The sequence below is a fragment of the Pseudophryne corroboree genome, chromosome 3 (genome assembly GCF_028390025.1).
Source record: "Pseudophryne corroboree isolate aPseCor3 chromosome 3, aPseCor3.hap2, whole genome shotgun sequence".
In the NCBI taxonomy this organism is placed as follows: Eukaryota; Metazoa; Chordata; class Amphibia; order Anura; family Myobatrachidae; genus Pseudophryne; species Pseudophryne corroboree.
Window position 1 is genome coordinate 683,574,302 of NC_086446.1, and position 19,458 is coordinate 683,593,759.

At 48.7% G+C, this 19,458-nt stretch overlaps 1 protein-coding gene across 1 annotated transcript in view; it reads left to right on the forward strand.

The window, feature by feature from the left end:
• The window catches only part of PDCD11 (programmed cell death 11), a 143,282-nt gene that overhangs the window by 78,504 nt on the left and 45,320 nt on the right, over positions 1-19,458 (forward strand). Inside the window, exons 22-24 of the mRNA XM_063961956.1 lie at positions 17,930-18,017; positions 19,151-19,240; positions 19,324-19,426. Coding sequence (XP_063818026.1) covers positions 17,930-18,017; positions 19,151-19,240; positions 19,324-19,426 — 281 coding nt within the window. The remainder of the gene's footprint in view (positions 1-17,929; positions 18,018-19,150; positions 19,241-19,323; positions 19,427-19,458) is intronic.

The following is a 19,458-nucleotide window of genomic DNA, read 5'->3' on the forward strand; positions in this document are numbered from 1 at the left end:
TCCCCAGGACCCCACACAGTTCATGTTTTGCAGGTTACCTGTGGATTTTTAAATTGTTACATTTGGTGCAACTGCCAGATGACCGAAGAACAGAGGGGTCTATTTACTGCCTTGGATGGAGATAAAGTGGACGGAGATAAAGTACCAGCCAATTGGCTTCTAACTGTCATTTCTCTAACATCCATAAGGGATACTGGGGTCACTTAGTACGATGGGGTATAGATGGGGTCCAAAGCTGTGCTGGCTCCTCTCCTCTATGCCCTCCCCCACAGCCCAGTTTAGAAAAATGTGCCCTCAGGAGAGGATGCACACTCTGGAGCTCCAGAGGATTTTTCTTCAGTTTCATTTAAAACCTATTATTCTTTCAGGTAGGCTGTTGGGTAGCAGCCTACCTGCACCGAGGGATGCTGGGGGGGGACTGACACCGGCCTCCTGTAGCCGCTGAGTCGGAGCCCGCTGACAGGGCAACGGTCCTGGGGGTCAGTGTACACACACACACACACTCAGCACGCGGCACACCCCAGCACAGAGCCTGAAGTACATCGAGTGGTGAGTGTTGCCAGGGGTCCCGCTAGCAGGGTCCACCGGTTCTTGGTGCGTCACGGCCACGGGGCGGGCATACGGACTCCCTCTGGGGTGATCCCATTGCCCCCAAACGCACCCCCACCCCCCCCACCCCCCAACGCAGACTGGCAGCGGCACTAAATGGGCCTCATTTACACTTATCAGGGGTCTCCTCCAGGGGATACTCTATGGCCAGACACTGGTACAAGGGTGTAGTAAAGGGGGAGAGCCAGCTGTGGGAACCTTTTTCTTATGGTCCTTACACATTAACAACCATGTTGCCTAACTTTCCAACTCTAAATTGTTAGTTACAGGCTGGGTGCTGGTCCGTCCATCTGTGTGTCTCCACATATAATGGGCTGGGCAGGCTTGCTTGTACCTGTGTGGGTGTTAATGTTCCATGTCAGCATGGTGAAGAAAGCGGTGTGTAATGTATGTTACACCAGGTTTTCTCCCTCCCCTGTAGATTCTCTCATGTGTGAGCAATGTAGTCATCCATCACAAGACAGTGGAGCTTCCAGGGGGGAGGAGCTAGAATATTCTGCTGAGGTGGAAAATTCCTCTCCGGCGCAGGACGTGGAGTTACTTACCCTTACTATAAGGGATGTTTTGCATATTCCTGGGAATGAAGCGGAGGTACAGCAATCTTTATTTTTTTTTCTCTGCACAGAAAAAAGTGCCGGTCACCTTTCCTGACTCTAAGGAGCTGGATGATCTTTTCAGGGAACCATGGGTTTCTCCTGACAAGAAATTCCAGGTGACAAAGAAATTAGATACCACCTTTCTTTTTGCTCTTGAGGGGCGAAAGATCTGGGAGACTTTAGTTGCTTTGGTATCATGTCTGTCAAAAAAGACTGTGCTTCCAGTTCTGGGGGCTAATGCCCTGAAGGAACCTGCGGACAGGAAGATCGAAAACACTTTGAAATCTATTTATGTTGCAGCAGGAGCCTCCCAAAGGCCTGTTATTGCGGGCTGTTGGGTGACTCACGCCATTCACACCTGTGCGGGTAACCTTCAAGAGGGCCTGACGGGTGATAAGTCCCTGGCTGAAATGGTGACGCTGATTCAGCATATCCAGGAATCTTCCGGATTCCTCTGTGAAACGATCAAAGGCATTGGCATTATTAATGCTCACACTACTACCACGGTGGTTTCTGCATGCAGGGCATTGTGGCTACGTCAGTGGATTGCGGACGCAGAGTCGAAAAACAGTGTAGAGGCTTTACCTTTCACAGGAGATTGGAGGTGAGTTAGACACATGGAGTTCCAAGGCTACCGTTGGAAAATTCAAGTACCTCCCGTCTGCAGCTCCGCCGGCTAGACGCTCTTACACAGGACCTTCCCTACAGTCCTTTCAGGCCGCAAGGTTTAAGGGAAAAGCAAGATGTGCCTCAAATGCGGCAAAAGGCTCCAGAGGTAAGCCGCGTAAACCTACCACCACAGGGCCTCAGGACCAGGGCATCTGCTCTGTCTCCTCGAAGTCCTCCAGCATGACTGTGTTCCTCCTCTCCTGAGGGATCTCAGGGTGGGAGCTTTTCTGAGATTCTTCATCCTCATTTGCAGAAGCTCCTGCCAGGATGCCTGGGTGAAAGACCTGATCTCCCAGGGCTACAAACTGGAGTTTGACAGTCCTCTGCCTCACAGGTTCTTCAGGTCAAGCTTACCAGCTTCCAATTACACGCGCCTTACTTTACAGGAGGTCATTCAAAAGCTGGTTTAGACTCAAGTCATTGTTCCAGTTCCACTTCCACAACGTGGCAAGTGATGATATTCCAGCCTTTTTGTGGTACCGAAACCGGATGGTTCGGTGAGGCCCATTTTAAACCTCAAATCATTAAACCCATATCTACGGGTTTTCCGGTTCAAATTGGAGTCTCTGAAAGCAGTGATCTCAGGTCTGGAGGAGGGGGAGTTTTTAGTCTCTCTGGACATAAAGGACGCGTACCTCCATATTCCGATTATGGCCGCCTCATCAATCCGATCTCAGGTTTGCTCTGCTGGACAAACACTCAGTTCCAGGCACTACCCTTTGGCCTATCCACGGCTCCACGGGTTTTCACAAAAGTGATGGCGGAAATGATGTTCCAACTAAGGATTCAGGGGGTGAACATTGTCCCCTATCTGGACGATCTTCTGATAAAAGCGAGATCAAGGGAGCTGACTGAAATACTCCAGTTCCTGGGGATGATCTTGGACATGGTGGCTCAGAAGGTCTTCCTTCCTGCGGACAAGGCAGGGACGCTTATGGGGTTGGTTCGAGCCGTACCGGAAGCCAAGCCAGGTCTCGGTGCATCTTTGCACAAGTCTGCTGGGAAAGATGGTGGCCTCCTACGTGGCGATTCAATATGACAGGTTCCATGCGAGGACTTTCCAACTGGATCTCTTGAAGAAATGGTCAGGTTCGCATCTGCAGATACACCAAGTCATACGTCTCTAACCGCAGGCCAGAATTTTTCTCCTGTGGTGGTTACAGTACTCCAACCTCCTGGAGGGTCAGAGCTTCGGGATACAGAATTATATTCTCTTAACCACGAACGCGAGTCTTCGCGGTTGGGGAGCTGTCACCCAAGGGGCACAGTTTCAGGGCAGGTGGTCATGCCATGAAGCCGTTCTTCCAATAAACATCCTGGAACTCGATCTACAATGCTCTGCTGTAGACGTCTCCTCTGCTTCAAGGTCGAGCCATCCAGGTTCAGTCGGACAACGCCACCGTAGTGGCGTACGTAAATCGTCAGGGAGGGACAAAGCAGAGCTTGCATGCGGGAGGTATCCAAGATACTCCTCTGGGTTGAAAGGATTGCAAGGGCAGTATCGGCCGTATTCATTCCGCGAGTAGACAACTGGGAGGCGGACTTCCTAAGTCGACATGACCTGCACCCAGGCGAGTGGGGTCTCCATCCACAGGTATTTCGACTGATAATGGATCAGTAGGGCTGTCCGCAGATTGATCTGATGGCCTCTTGGCTCCAAAAAAAGCTTCGGCGCTATTGTTCCAGGACAAGGGAGCCTCAGGCGGTGGCAGTAGACGCACTGACAATGCCCTGGGCTTACCGACTGGTGTACCTGTTTCCTCCAATTCCGTTACTCCCCAGGGTTCTAAAAAGAATCTGAAGGGAGAGTGTTCAGGCAATTCTAATTGCCCCATATTGGCCTCTAAGAGTTTGGTATGCAGATCTTCTGGCCATGGCTGTGTAAGATCCCTGGCCTCTGCCAATGCGGGAGGATCTTCAGCAAGGGACGTTCGTCTACCCAGACTCACGGCGGCTTCGTTTAGTGGCATGACGGTTGAGCGGAACATTCTAGCTGAGAAGGGTATCCTGGACAAGGTTATTGCTACCATGCTTCAAGCCAGGAAGGCAGTCACATCGAAGCATTATTATCATATCTGGAAACGTTTTGTCTCCTGGTGTGAGGGCCGAAGGTATCCTGCTGCTGATTTCAACTTGGGGCGCTTTTTGCGTGTCTTACAGCCTGGTGTGGACATGGGCCTGCGGTTGGGCTCCATAAAGGTGCAGATCTCGGCCTTGTCCATTTTCTTTCAGAAGAAATTGCCTGCATTACCTGAGGTCCAGACTTTCTTGCAAGGTTTCCTTCGCATCCAGCCTCCTTTTGTGCTGCCCACGGCACCTTGGGATCTAAACGTGGTTTTGACCTTTCTGCAATCCTCTAGGTTTGAACCGTTGATGTCCGTGAAGGACAAGTACCTTACATGGAAGACTTTTGTAAGGTACTTGTCCTTCTTTTGGCCTTCGCTTCGGCTAGGTGTGTTTTGGAACTTGGTGCTTTGTCCTGCAAGAGTCCTTACTTGGTTTTTCATGAGGACAGAGCAGAGCTTAGGACTCGTCAGCAGTTCCTACCAAAGGTGGTTTCTGCATTCCACCTAAAGCAGCCTATTGTGGTTCCGGCGGCTTCACCCACTTCCTCGAATCCTGACTCCTTGGATGTGGTGTGAGCCCTGAAGATCTACGTCAAGAGGACGGCTGCTGTCCGAAAATCGGATTCCCTCTTTGTGCTTTATGATGCTCAAAAGAAGGGATGCCCTGCTTTGAAGCAGTTGATTACTCGTTGGATTAGGCTTACTATTCAGCAGGCCTACACTGCGGTGGCCTTACCTGCTCCACGGTCTATGAAGGCCCTCTGTACGAGGTCAGTGGGTTCCTCCTGGGTGGCTGCCCGTGGTGTCTCGGCTTTGCAACTATGCCGGGCAGCTACCTGGTCGGGGGCAAACACGTTTGTTCTACAGGTTCGATACCCTGGCTAAGGAGGATGTCCCATTCGGACATTCGGTACTACAGACATATCAACACATTCCCACACGTTCTGGTACCTTTGGGACATCTTCATCGTGCCAAGTGAACCCAGTATCCCTTATGGATGTTAGAGAAAATAGGATTTTAATTACCTACCGATAAATCCTTTTCTCATAGTCCATAAGAGATACTGGGCGCCCGCCTCTGTGCTTCAACTTTTCTGCAAGTTTGTTCTTGTTGATGTTGTTTGACTCAGCTGTTTCTGTTTCACTGGCTGTTGCTGGTCTGTATGTTCAGTTGTGTGCTAGTTCGTTAGTCTCACCACTCGTTGTCTTGTCATGTTTCCTCCTCCTAAGTATGTCCATCTCCTTCGGGCACAGTTTTTCTAGACTGGGCTGTGGGGGAGTGCATAGAGGGGAGGAGCCAGCACACCCTGTTTGAAGAATATAAAGTGCAACGGCTCCTTTGGACACCATCTATACCCCATCTTACTAAGTGACCCCAGTATCCCTTATTGACTACGAGAAAAGGCTTTATCGGATTGGCTACTCGTTTATCTCCGTCCACCTTTTCTCCTACGTCTTAGAGGATGCTGGGGTCCACATTAATACCATGGCGTGAAGACGGGTCCACCAGGAGCCATTGGCACTTTAAGAGTTTGAGAGTGTGGGCTGGCTCCTCCCTCTATGCCCCTCCTACCAGACTCGGTCTAGAAAATGTGCCCGGAGGAGCCGGTCACAACTAGGAGAGCTCTCCAGAGCTTTTCTAGAAAAATGTTATTTTAGAGTTTTTTTTATTTTACAGGGAGACTGCTGGCAACAGCCTCCCTGCAGCATGGGACTAAGGGGGGGGGGGGGAGTAGTGTCCGCCCTGCGGGGTCTGAGCCACTTACTCCGCTTACAGGACACTGAGCTCCTGAGGGGATAGATCATTCCCCGCCACAGGGGATCACTCACCCCAGCAACATGCCGCCAACCCCTTACAGAGCTGAAGATTGTGGCAAGTCATCGAACCCCCCCTAGCAGGCGGGGGGCCGGTGTGAAGATGGCGGCAGAGGGTAGGAGCGCAGTATTAACTGCGCTCCGGGGTGGCTCAGCGGTACATAGTGGGGCGCCCTGGGCCAGCGCTTACACCCTACACTGGTTACAAAGCCTGTCGGGGTCCCAGGATCTCAGCCAGCATCAATCCTCAGGCCAGTATAATCGGATGAAGAGCTGGAAGACAGAGCCATTTTGGGGGCGGAGCTTCTCCTCAGAGCGGACCCAGCAGCGTTCAGCGCCATTTTCCTGCCTACACAATGCTGATCAGGAGAAAGAAGGTCCCTTCACAGCAACTCCGACTATCTCTCATGGTACCAGGGGGTTGTAGAAGGGGGAGGGAGGCTGCAATACGACTGTGTATCCTATTAAGGTGCACAGTCAGCGCTGACAAGGGGTCTCCCTTTGGTTATAAGCGCTGTGTGTGGGTTGGCTCCAATCTCTGTCTCTCTCTTGCCATTCTTGTGGGGGAAACTCTGTCTGCCCTCACGTGTGTGTGTGTGTGTGTGTGTGTGTGTGTGGAATTTTTGGTGGTCTCCTTTAGCTATGTCCAGGGACACTGTGTCATATGCTGCAGAGGATTTATCCTCCCAGGATGATCCCATTCCATGTAATCAGGATAGCACTGGTTTAGCACAGATTCCAGCAAGGGAACCTGAGTGGTTTTCCTCTATCAAAACTTGGATTTCTCAGATTTCAGACAGGGTTGCAAGTAATGAATCTGCAACCCAGGTATTACAGAACTCTATGGCAGTATGGCCCGATTCTGGTACCTCAGGACGCTCCGCTATATACCCCCACAAACGTGCACTTGTTCATGTCATGCAAGATGACACGGATACCGATTCTGATACCACAGACTGTAATGGGGATGTGTTGCGGGGGTCTGTCTCTCTTGCAAAGGGGGTGCAATTGATGATAGAGGCTATCAGGGATGTGTTTGAATATTAATGATACCACACCTGAGCAGGTTGAGGAGGCTTTTTTCACTGAAAATAAGAAAGCCTCGCTAACCTTCCCTGCTTCAAAGGAATTAAATGCTATATTTGAGAAAGCATGGGAAAACCCTGAGAAAAAATTCCAAATCCCCAAAAGGTCCAGGTGGCGTTTCCTTTCCCTGAGGAGGATAGGAAAAAATGGGAATGCCCACCAATTGTTGACGCATCTGTGTCCAGACTCTCAAAAAAGGTGGTTTTGCCTGTTCCAGGATCTACCGCCTTAAAGGAGCCGGCTGATCGAAAGATTGATAATACGCTTTAATCAATGTGCACAGCTTCGGGGGCCATATTACGTCCCACTATTGCTAGTGCATGGATTGCAAAAGCTATAGTAAAATGGTCAGGCACCTTACTGGAGGATTTGGATACAATGGATAAGGGTGATGAATTGTTTTGCGTAACATTCATGATTCAGCAGGTTTTATGGTAGAATCCATGAAAGACCTGGGTTCCGTGGCTGCGGGGATCTCTTCCATGTCTGTTTCAGCTCGTTGGGGACTGTGGCTGCGCCAGTGGTCGGCCGACGCGAATCCAGGAAAAGTGTGGAGTACCTACCCTACACAGGTCAGGCTCTCTTCGGGGAAGCTTTGGATACGTGGATATCCACGGCTACGGTGGGCAAGTCTCCGTTCCTTCCCTCAGCTGCACCTGCTCCGAAGAAATGCTTCTCTTCATCAGCATCGCAGTCCTTTCAGTCTAACAAGCTTAGAAAGGCCAAGCCGTCCAATATCTTCTTTAGGGGAGGTCGAGCTAAATCCAAGAAACCTGCTGCGGCAGGTTCCCAGGAAACTAAGCCTGCTTCCAGTACGCCGAAGTCCTGACGGTGGACCGCGCGGCGTGGAGGTGGGGCCAGTGGGAGCGAGGCTCAGACAGTTCAGTCACGTCTGGGTATCGTGCGGCCTGGATCCCTGGGTGATAGATCTTGTGTCCCAGGGATACAGGTTGGAATTTCAAAATCTCCCTCACCGATTTTTCAAATCAGGCTTACCAGCTCTGCTGGCGAACAGGACTGTCCTACAAGCAGCGGTTTAGAAGTTGGTGGAGGCACAGGTCATTGTGCCAGTGCCTCCTCATTCGCAAGCCACGAGTTACTATTCAAACCTTTTTGTGGTACCGAAAATGGATGGTTCGGTCAGGCCCATTCTGAAGTTCAAAATGGAGTCTCTCAGGGTGGTGATATCAGGTCTGGAAGAGGGGGAATTCCTAGTATCCCTAGATATCAAGGATGCGTACCTCCACATTCCGATTTGGCTACCGCATCAGGCTTATCTCCGTTTTGCATTACTGGACTGTCATTTCCAGTTCCAGGCCCTGCCATTCGACCTCTCTACAGCACCAAGGGTGTTCACCAAGGTGATGGCGGAGATGATGGTTCTACTCCGAAAACAGGGGGTGAACATCATTCCGTATCTAGACGATCTACTGATAAAAGCATCGTCCAAGGAGGAGCTGTTGCAGTCCATTGTACTCACAACCTGCCTACTCAGAGTCCACGGTTGGATTCTGAACCTTCTAAAATCTCATTTGGATCCAACCCGGAGGTTGTCTTTTCTGGGGTTGATCCTCGACACAGAAGTGCAGAGGGTGTTTCTTCCGCAGGAAAAGGCGTTGGTGATACAAGCTATGGTCCGGGATGTCCTGAAGCCAGCCCGGGTGTCTGATCATCAATGCATTTGTTTTTTTGGGGAAGATGGTGGCCTCTTACGAGGCTCTCCAGTACGGGAGGTTCCATGTTTGGGTCTTCCAACTGGATCTCCTGGACAAGTGGTCAGGATCTCATCTACACATCCACCAGAGAATTTGTCTTTCGTCAAAGGCTAGGATTTCACTCCTCTGGTGGCTCCAATTGCCTCACCTTCTGGAGGGCCGCAGGTTCGGGATTCAGGACTTGGTCCTTCTAACCATGAATGCGAGCCTTCGGGGCTGGGGCGCAGTCACTCAAGGGGAAACCTTCCAAGGAAGGTGGTCAAGTCTGGAAGCCGGCCTGCCGATCAACATCCTGGAACTAAGAGCCGTCTACAACGGTCTTCTTCAGGCGGCCCATCTTCTAAGAAATCGGGCCATTCAAGTACAGTCGGACAATGTAACGATATTGGCTTACATAAACCGACAGGGCGGAACAAAAAGCAGAGCTGCGATGTCAGAGGTGACCAGAATCATCCTCTGGGCAGAAAAACGCGCGTTGGCGCTCTCTGCAATCTTCATTCTGGGAGTGGACAACTGGGAAGCGGACTTCCTCAGCAGACACGATCTCCATCCGGGGGAGTGGGGTTTCCATCCGGAGGTGTTCAAGGAAATAACAGACCTTTGGGGGTTACCCCAAATAGACATGATGGCCTCTCGTCTCAACAAGAAGCTTAAACGCTATTGTTCCAGGTCGAGGGACCCACAAGCAGGGGCAGTGGACGTCATGGTGTCTCCGTGGGTGTTCCAGTCGGTGTACGCGTTTCCACCACTCCCACTTATTCCAAGAGTTCTAAAGCTCTGCGATCCTCATTGCTCCAGACTGGCCAAGGAGGGCTTGGTACGCGGACCTTCTGCATCTCTTGCAGGAAGAGCCGAGGCCTCTTCCTCTTCTGGAGGACCTGCTGCAGCAGGAGCCGTTCGCCTATCAAGACTTACTGCGGCTACGTTTGACGGCATGGAGGTTGAATGCCTGATACTAGCTCGGAAGGGCATTCCAAAGAAGGTCATTCCTACCCTGATACAGGCTAGGAAAGGGGTAACATCTTAACATTACTATCGTATTTTGAAAGAAATATGTCTCTTGGTGTGAGTCCAAGAAGTTTCCTGTGGTGGAGTTTCAACTGGGACGTTTTCTCCTCTTCCTGCAAGCAGGTGTGGATAAGGGCCTGAGGTTGGGATCTGTGAAGGTCCAGATTTCGGCCCTGTCCATTTTCTTCCAGAAACAATTGGCTGCCCTCCCTGAGGTTCAGACCTTTTTGAAGGGAGTTCTGCACATCCAACTTAACGTGGTGTTGCAGTTTCTCCAGTCGGACTGGTTTGAGCCTCTACAGGAGGTTGAGGTCAAATTTCTTACATGGAAGGCTGTCACGTTGTTGGCCTTAGCTTCTGCTAGACGTGTGTCAGAATTGGGGGCTTTGTCCTGTAAAAGCCTTACTTGATCTTCCGTGAAGATAGAGCTGAGATCTGGACACATCAGCAGTTTCATCCAAAGGTTGTGTCGGTATTTCATATCAACCAACCTATTGTGGTGCCAGTGGCTACTGACTCCTCAATTTCGTCAAAGTCGATGTTGTGTTGGATGTTGTGAGGGCTTTAAAAATCTATGTGAAGAGGACTGCTCGTCACAGGAAATCTTACTCTTTGTTTGTCCTGTATGATCCCAAGAAAATCGGGTGTCCTGCTTCAAAGCAGACTATATGTCGCTGGATTAGGTTCACTATGCAGCATGCTTATTCTACGGCAGGATTGCCGTGTCCAAAATCTGTTAAGGCCCACTCTACTCGTAAGGTGGGGTCTTCCTGGGCGGCTGCCCGGGGTGTCTCGGCGTTACAACTTTGCAGAGCGGCAACTTGGTCTGGGTCGAACACGTTTGCTAAGTTCTACAAGTTCGATACTTTGGCCTCTGAGGACCTGAATTTCAGTCAATCAGTTCTGCAGGAGCCTCTGCGCTCTCCCTCCCGTTCTAGGAGCTTTGGTACATCCCCATGGTACTAATGTGGACCCCAGCATCCCCTAGGACGTAAGAGAAAATAGGATTTCTCTTTCATCCATCTGGGGGACGCTGCGCCATTACTTGTGGGTTAGAGGTGTGTGGTTGTGGAGTTTGGCACAGAACTATTAAAACCTGACTCCTCCCCCCTCTAACCCCTCCCATCTCCTTCCTGCCTAGCCAGCACCTCAGTTTTAGTTTTGTGCCTGTGGAGTACAGACACAGTTTTTATTTCTCCTAATTTTTCTTTATTTTTTCTTTATTTTTCTTTATTTTTCTATACCTAGTCCCTGTTTACAGGTGACAGGTATAAATGGAACAAGGATGCTGTCAGAAAGGGCCACCATACCTTGGTCACTGGGGCCTTTTGATTCACACGACAGATCAAAGAGGTACTGGACAGCCACAATCTGTCACTGGCAGTATTGGGCTGTCCCTAACGGTTTTTATTATTTATTATTTATTAATATTTATTTATTTTACTAATTTTAGTATTATTTTTACTTTATCTCCCTCCCCCCCCCCCCCCCCCCGGCGCAAGCCCGCCAGCGGGAGCTGTGCCGGAGACCTGTACCCATACAGCCGCAGTACTGTCTGAAGGGCTGTGGGGACGGGACGGGGATCCCGGAGAAGCCGCCGCAACAGTCGCTATACTTAGCAACGCGCGGCGGCCCGAACTTCCGGTTGGTCGCGAGAGGAGAGCAGGGACGGCTTCCCGCTCTGTTCTGCCCGCGCGCACGTCATGATACCATCTACAGTGACAGGGGGACGCTGTGCTCGCTACCTGAACAGAACAACTTGGGGTGGCGGCACGCGAGAGCCGCAGACTTTCGGCTGCAGCGCGCCTACTGAAGCTGACAGGCGCTTCATTGTTCAAGAAGGGACGGACTCCCGCCCTCCACTACCACGCGCGCACTCTCGTCCAGGTATGCAGGGCTCCGGCCGCCATCTTCTCCAGAGGCAGTACGGGGGACACTGTGCAGCGCTCACAACAAAGGCTGATCACCTAACAGCAAGTATATTTTGGGACACAGTATAAATTCACTGTAGATTTACATTGTGTCATGCTATACTTTTAGGGGAGGTAATTTTTGCAATATATAATATGCATTGAACACAGTATGATTCATAGTATATTACAATATACAACAATATGTCAAAGTATTGGAAAAGAGAATAAATGAATTAATTACTTATGAAATCTACAAAGGGTAAGACTGCCTCGGTGGTTTATTTTTTCCTGCTCACTATGGGGATCATAGCTAGCAAAGGGAAGCCCGGACGCAGGTACTCTGTGTTTCATGCTCTGGGGCATCTGTGGCGGACCAGCAGGAAAGTTCCGCGGATCAGTCTATGCCTCTATGGCTACAGTGGAAGCTCTATGGGCTCGAAATATGGGCTCAGTCTCTAAACAAATTTGTTAACTCTGCCGGCAGTTCTTCTGCTACAAAACGGCCGCAGCCGTTGCCCGCTATAACTTTTCCGGAGGAGTAGTTGGAAACATTCCCACTGGAGGATGGGGATGTAGACCCAGAGTGGGATAATAGGATGAGGAGTTTTTCTACTAGCTCAGGTGTTAGATTCTGATATAAGCCATCCGTCAAACTCTTAATATTCAGAGTTCGGAGGTGGCGGGTTCTTCCTCTGCCTTTTTCAAAACACAAAAAAAAAAAAAAGACAAGTTACTGTCTTTCCCCCTTATTCACACTTTGCGGATATTTGAAAGAGCCCTGACTTAAGTCGGATTCTCCTGTCCCAGCCCCAAAATAAATTTTAATTTATATAAGGGGGATACAAGATGTTGAGAAACAGACCCAAAAGGTAGACGCTCCTATTCACATTTAACAAAAGCTACGGTTATTCTTTTTGTACATGGGCAGTGCTGCTGGTGTGATGCTTGGCATTGCTGCCTTAGGGCGCTGAGGTCGTGGGTTCAATTCCCACCATGGCCCAAACTGTGAGGTTTGTACGTTTTAGTTGAAAGATCCTACAGATAGGAAGATTGAAACAATGATTAAATCTATGTTATCTTTATCAGGAATTTTCTACTCCCAATTCTAGCTAGCACTTGGGTCTTCATGGCCGCGGATGACTGGCTGGCACAGGTTGTATCTTGAATGCAGTCCCACGATCCATCGGAAGTCATTCAATTAGAAAAATGAGACCTTGTTAGAGTCTACTGCGCTACAATCCTGTATTTCTGCCTTGACCGTGACAGCAAGACGGTCTCTTTGATTTCGGGTTTGGGAATGCCGTTTCTGACTCGGAACAGAGCTTGACGGCGATACCCTTTGAAGGTGAGTTCTTTTTGGGTCGGAATTACAGAAGAGACTACAGGGGGCAAGAGCCCTTTTCTTCCATTTGCTCCTCAGAGACCGAAGACCACGAGGTTTCGGTCCTTTCGTACACAGGACAGAGGTAGTTTCCATCCCTTTCGTTCTTTCTCCAGGTTCCCACGAAGAGAGGCATTCAGAGGTAGAGGAACACAGGCGGCTCTTAGACCAGCCAGTAAACCTGCCGACATACCTACTGCATGACGGTTAACGATCTCTGGAGGGATCAATGACGATTCGGGCTCGGTTACGGCAGTTCAAGGAAGTGTGGCTCCTGTCAAAACCAGATCTGTGGGTGACGGAGGTCATATCCAGAGATTATATGTTACATCTCGAGGAACCAATCCCATATCGTGTGTTCGTCACTCCTCTCCAAAAACGCTCCCTCCAGACGTTGAGCTCTTCTTTATGCAACAGCCACTCTCTTACTAAATGGAGTGATTCTTCTAGTTCCCTCTCAGCAGAGAGGTCGGGATTTTACTCAGGTCTTTTTCTTGTGGACAAACCGTTTCGGCCAAAAGGGTTTGAATCCATATCTCTCAACCCAAAAATTCAGAATGGAATCCATCCATTCGATTATCGCTACATAAAACCAGGGGAATATTTGGCTTCAGTGGACGTAGAGGACGTCTACCTGCATGTTCCTATTTGGACAGGTCGTCAATCTTGTCTGAGATACGCAGTCGGTCCTTGCCATTTTCAGTTTCTCTTCCCTTTGGTCTATCCACGGCTCCTCAGGTATTCACAGGGTGTCAGCATTACTCCGTATTTAGATGATCTTTTCATCAGGACTGTCAGAGTGAATCCTTCACCAGAACTTGCGTCTCACGATAGAGACTCTATAGTCATTCAGATGGATAATAACTTTTCCACAGTCATCTTTACTTCCTTCCCAGAAAATGATATTTCTGGGATTCTTATTCGACGCTACCAACCAGAAAGCGTTTCTTCCTCACGGACAGGACCTCATCTCGAATTACAGCTAATCCGCTTGTCTGTAAAGACTCGTCGGTCGCTTCGCTGGTGGCTTCACAGCCCAATTTGACCAAAAAGGGTACCGTTCACGATTTGCTCTTGAGGGATGGTCACCACAGACGCAAGCCTCAGAGGTTGAGGGGCGGTGTTTCAGACTCCTTACTTTGAGACGTTCTGAAACAGTCGAGTCTAAGTTACAGATCAACATCTTGGAGTTGAGGGCAGTCCGGTAGGCATCCTTCGGATTCAAACCATGGTAAAGGGTAATCCAGTACGGGTTCAGCCCGACAACGCCACGGCAGTTACTTAAATAAAGGAACTCGAAACTGGACCGCCAGGAAGGCAGTCGCTCAGATTCTCACTTAGGCAAAACATTGGGTTCAGATTATACCCGTGATTCACATTCCAGGAGTCGAGACCTGGGAAGCGGTTTTCTTAAGCCGTCACACGGTGCATAAGGGAGAGAGGGGGCTTCACCAGGAGGTGTTTCTGACTCTAGTAGCCCGGTGGGGGATGCCCGATGTAGATCTGACGGCGTCTTGTCTCAACAATAAACCTCCTCTCTAAGGGTCGCGTACTCAGGACCCTTAAGCAATTCTAATCAATGAACTGACGGCGCTGTGGCACTTTCAACTGGGATATGTGTTTCCACCATTTCCACTGATTCCACGTCGGCTTCAACGCGTTCAGAGAGAAGGTCTTCCAATCATTCTGGTGGACCCAGATTGGCCACGATGACAGTGGTACACTCTTCTGCACAATAGGGTCGTCGAGGAACCATCCCGACCCTCTCTGCTCTAGATCTTATGATTCAAGGACCATGTCACCACACAGGTTTGGTCGGCTGACTTTGACGGCTTGGTTCTTGAATCCAATATTTTAAGGGGAAAAAGGTTTTTTCTCGTCCTGTTGAGTAAAGATAACCGGTGGCTTCTGGAATTTACATTGCTTGGTGTGAAAAGCGTGGTTTAACACCGGATGTGTTTAGAGTTTCCTCGTCTGTTATCCTGCATTCAGGAGGATCTCAATGAGGATCTCAGACTTCTTCACTAATGGGGTCAAGTTTCTACTTGGTCGACTCTTCTTCATAGGAGACTGGCTATCACTCCAGAAGTTCAGACGTTCCTTCAGGGAGTTCTTCGGATTCAGTCACCTTTTTTTGTTCCTCCCTGGGACTTTAACTTAGTCCTTACGGTTTTTTTTTAGAAACCTCCATTTCAACCTTTGGAATCTGTACAATTGCGGTATATAACGTTCAATGTCTTCCGATTGACAATTTCCTCCAAAAGATGAGCATCTAAATTGGCAGCTCTTTCTTGCAGACCACCCTTGTTGGATTTTCATGATGATCGGGTGGTTCTGCGAACAAAACCTTCCTTCCTCCGAAGGTTGTGTCAGCGTTTCATCTAAATTAGGACATTGTCCTTCCAGCGTTTACTCCTCCTCCTTCCGGGGAGGATTCCCATTGGCTCTCTTAGATGTGCTTAGGGCCTTACGGATTTATTTATCTCGTACGAATTCTATCCGTCGTACGAATGCATTGTTGGTTTTTAATGGCTGCGTCCAAATGAGATTGGCCGGATTCCAAGTACACAGTGACTCGTTGGGTAACTACGACCATCACAGAGTCTTCTAATGTTTCAGTTCCTGACTCGATTCAAGCTCCTTCGACTCCAGCTATTGGAGCTTCTTGAGATGTTCGCGGGGCTGCGTCTATTGAGCAGTCGTGTAGGGCGGCGACCTGGTCGTCTGTGCATACGTTTTAAAAAGGTTTTACCGTTCTCACACTTTCGGTTTGGAGACTGCCCCTGTTGGGCGTCAAATTTGGCGGACGGCTATGCCGTCTATGTCTCCCTCCTCTCATTTGCTTGCTTTGGGAAATCCCACAAGTAATGGCGCAGCGTCCCCCAGATGGATGAAAGAGAAATAGGGATTTTTGTTTACTTACCGTAAAATCTCTTTCTCTGATTCCATCTGGGGGACGCTGCGATCCCTCCCATATGTTGTCTGGTTTAACCAGTTAATTGTTTTCGGTCTATCTCCTTTGGCTTGGCTAAACGTTAACTGAGGTGCTGGCTAGGCAGGAAGGAGATGGGAGGGGTTAGAGGGGGGAGGAGTCAGGTTTTAATAGTTCTGTGCCAAACTCCACAACCACACACCTCTAACCCACAAGTAATGGCGCAGCGTCCCCCAGATGGAATCAGAGAAAGAGATTTTACGGTAAGTAAACAAAAATCCCTATTTTGGTTGCCTACCGGTAAATCCTTTTCTCGTAATCCGTAAAGGGTGCTGGGCACCCGCCCAGCGCTTCGTTTTCCTGTAGTGGTTATCTGGTTCAGTACAAGTTATGTACTGCATTATTACTTGGTAAGTAATGTTTCAGCAGTTGATGAATTTTTCAAGCTAAGTTAGCTTGATGTGCCTTGTATGTGTGAGCTGGTATGAATCTCGCCACGATCTGTGTAAAATCCCTCTCTCGAAGATGTCAGTCTCCTTGGGCACAGTTTCTAAACGGAGTCTGGTAGGAGGGGCATAGAAGCCAGCCCACACTATTAAACTCTTAAAGTGCCAATGGCTCCTGGTGGACCCGTCTAAACCCCATGGTACTAATGTGGACCCCAGCATCCTCTACGGACTACGAGAAAAGGATTTACCGGTAGTTAACCAAAATCCTATTATCTCCATCCAAGCTTTAGTAAATAGACCCCAGAGTTTGAGGACCACTGTACTAGACAAATGATAGGGAGAATCTGATTAATCGGGATGGGCATCACTTCCACTTTCCCTCTTTAGAAATTTTGATCTCTCCCTAGAGAGCTTCTATTGCGTAAATGTAATACAGGTGAAACTCAGAAAATTAGAATATTTTGCAAAAGTTCATTTATTTCAGTAATTCAACTTAAAAGGTGAAACTAATATATTATTAAGGGGTATATTCAATAAGAGTCGGGTCCATTCCGACATGCAATTGTCGGAATGGGTCCGACGACCCCTATTCAATGGACTGCCAAATCCGACTGTCGGATTTGGCAGAAACGGGGGTCCTGTGCTGCTGCTGCTGCTGTCAGCGGCTGCCGGGTGCGCTGACAGCAGCGGCGGGGGGAGCTGGGCGACTGCGTGCTGCGGTGGGAGCTGCCACGGCGGCCAGCAGAGGTGATGTCTGTGGCGGCAGGGTGAGCTGGATGGCTGTGTGCGGCGGGCGGAGATGCCACTGCGGCCGGCGGAGGTGATGTCTGTGGCGGTGGGGGAAGCACTGCAGGGAGAGAGGTGCCTGGCCAGGGGACGGCCATCAAGGTACCTCTCATCCCCGTAGCCCGCTGCACCGCTCCCCGTCTCCTCCCCTCAATCCGACTTGTTTTCACGTCGGATTGAGTTTGTTGGAAACCGGGCTAAAACCTGTCTGGTTTGGCCCCGCTTTCGACAATGCACGCTGATCGGTGGCTGAAGCCGCCGATCAGAGTGCATTCCGACAAGTCGGGTGTCCCGACTTGTCGAAATAAACGGGGCCGGAATGAATGAGTCGGAACCCCTTCCGACCTAAAACTTTCAGAAGCTGCCGTCTTTCCAACAAGACGGCAACTTCGGACAGTTATTGAATATACCCCATAGACTCATTACATGCAAAGTGAGATATTTCAAGCCTTTCTTATAATTTTGATGATTGTGACTTACATCTTCAAAAATAACCCCAAATCCAAAATCTAAGAAAATTAGAATATTACATCAAATCAATTTAAAAAAAATAAAAGGATTTTAAATACAGGAATGTCACCCTTGAATAGGGGTTGTCGGGCCCATTCCGACAATTGCATGTCGGAATGGACCCGACTCTTATTGAATATACCCCTTAATAATATATTAGTTTCACCTTTTTACGTTGAATTACTGAAATAAATGAACTTTTGCACGATATTCTAATTTTCTGAGTTTCACCTGTATATACACACATTTCTTAATCATTTTTAATTAGATCACCCTTTTAACCCCAATCTCCATATAATGTTGGTTTAGCATCTGCTTTTGAGCTGTCAGTATAAAGGAAGCTCTGTAGTTTATTTATGTTTTTTAATTTTATTTTTTTATATATTTTTTTCAGTCTTCTGAACACCAATGAGAAAATTCCAAAACACAAAACCTTAAAAATGTACTCCCCTGGTGAGAAGGTGACCTGCTATGTAGTCAAGGTAAGTCCCTCGTGTCTTCAAATGTGTCCTAACAGGCCTAAAGAATAGTAATGCATCTCTGATTTAATGTAGCAATCATCACCCTTTCTCCCAATGGGCAGCGCCCTCCGGTTTCCCTTTCCTGGAACTTCTATCTTGTCCTGTTGGCATTCCCAATGTACTTTGCTCACTCTCACAGTCCCCCAGGGTGTCTAGCCCTGGAGATTCGCCGTTACCACAGAAGTAGCGGTGTTGTATGTGGTAATCTCATGGTTCTTTCCGTCTGAGGTTTAGTGATAAAGCCGTTTAAAAAAAAAAAAAGGAAATAAAAATGCACATTTTCTTGAGACACTGACATGGAGCAATTATCTGATTCGTATTTTTGAAGCCTAAAGGCTAGTACACACGAGCCGATCCCTGCCGATATTGGCGGCGGCGGCGGGGTGCCGGCATCAGCAAGTGCGTACACACTTGTCGATGCCAGCAGGGAAGGGAATGACGGAGGGGTGGGATCGACGCAGCTGGCGTTATCAGGGGGTCGTTAACGTTGTGCGGAAGCGCGCATCGTTAACGACATTCAGTGTACACACTGGACGAGATTGTGAAAGATCTTGCTCAGATCGGACATTCTGAGCGAGATCTTTAAAAAGCTCGTGTTTATGGGGCTTTAGGCTGACAGAAGTAAATATGCCCTAAATTAGTAACTAAGTGCATTGTCCAAAATTTACTTGGCTGTGAATTTTGCACAATGGAGAATATATTTTCTATTATCAACCTACTATAATATATGCATTATAATGTAATAGGAGGTTTACTGATTACCACTCGAATATCTCTGTATAGGACTTTATTTGTGACGCATGCCAGTAATTGTTATACTTAATTCCCAAGTGGAGTACAACAATCTGACATGAGGGTTTGCATATCTGCTAGGGATTCAGTAAATCCTGAGCGCTTCAGCAACATTGGTACCCTTCCAGCCAAGTCTAAACCGTGGCGTCATTCAGTTTGAATAGTTTGTAATCCGGTCCAGTATACTGAGAAGTCCTAATAGGTCTGTGTTCCCCCAGTATGTGTATCTTTTATCTCTTTATCTGATGGTCACAGCTTCCGTTAGAGTGGCCTCTCTAACAGTCGTCTTTCCTTGCCTTCAGTATAACAAGGAGAAGCGATACCTGGAGGTGGAGATCTCTCCCGAGATCCACGGCAGAGTCAGACTTCTGCTCCTTTCCATATCTACAAAGGTATGGACTTCATGTCTCTTATCTAAACTCAAAGTGTGCGTAACCCCTGATCTGTCAAGTAAATCAGTCAATCTATTTTGCAGGTGGTAAAACATCCAGAGAAACATTTCAAGCAAGGACAGGCTCTATCTGCTACCGTGGTTGGCCATGATGTAACGAATAAATTCCTCTTTCTGTCCTTAACAGGTAATGATGCCTATGCCTACTCCTGGCTGTAA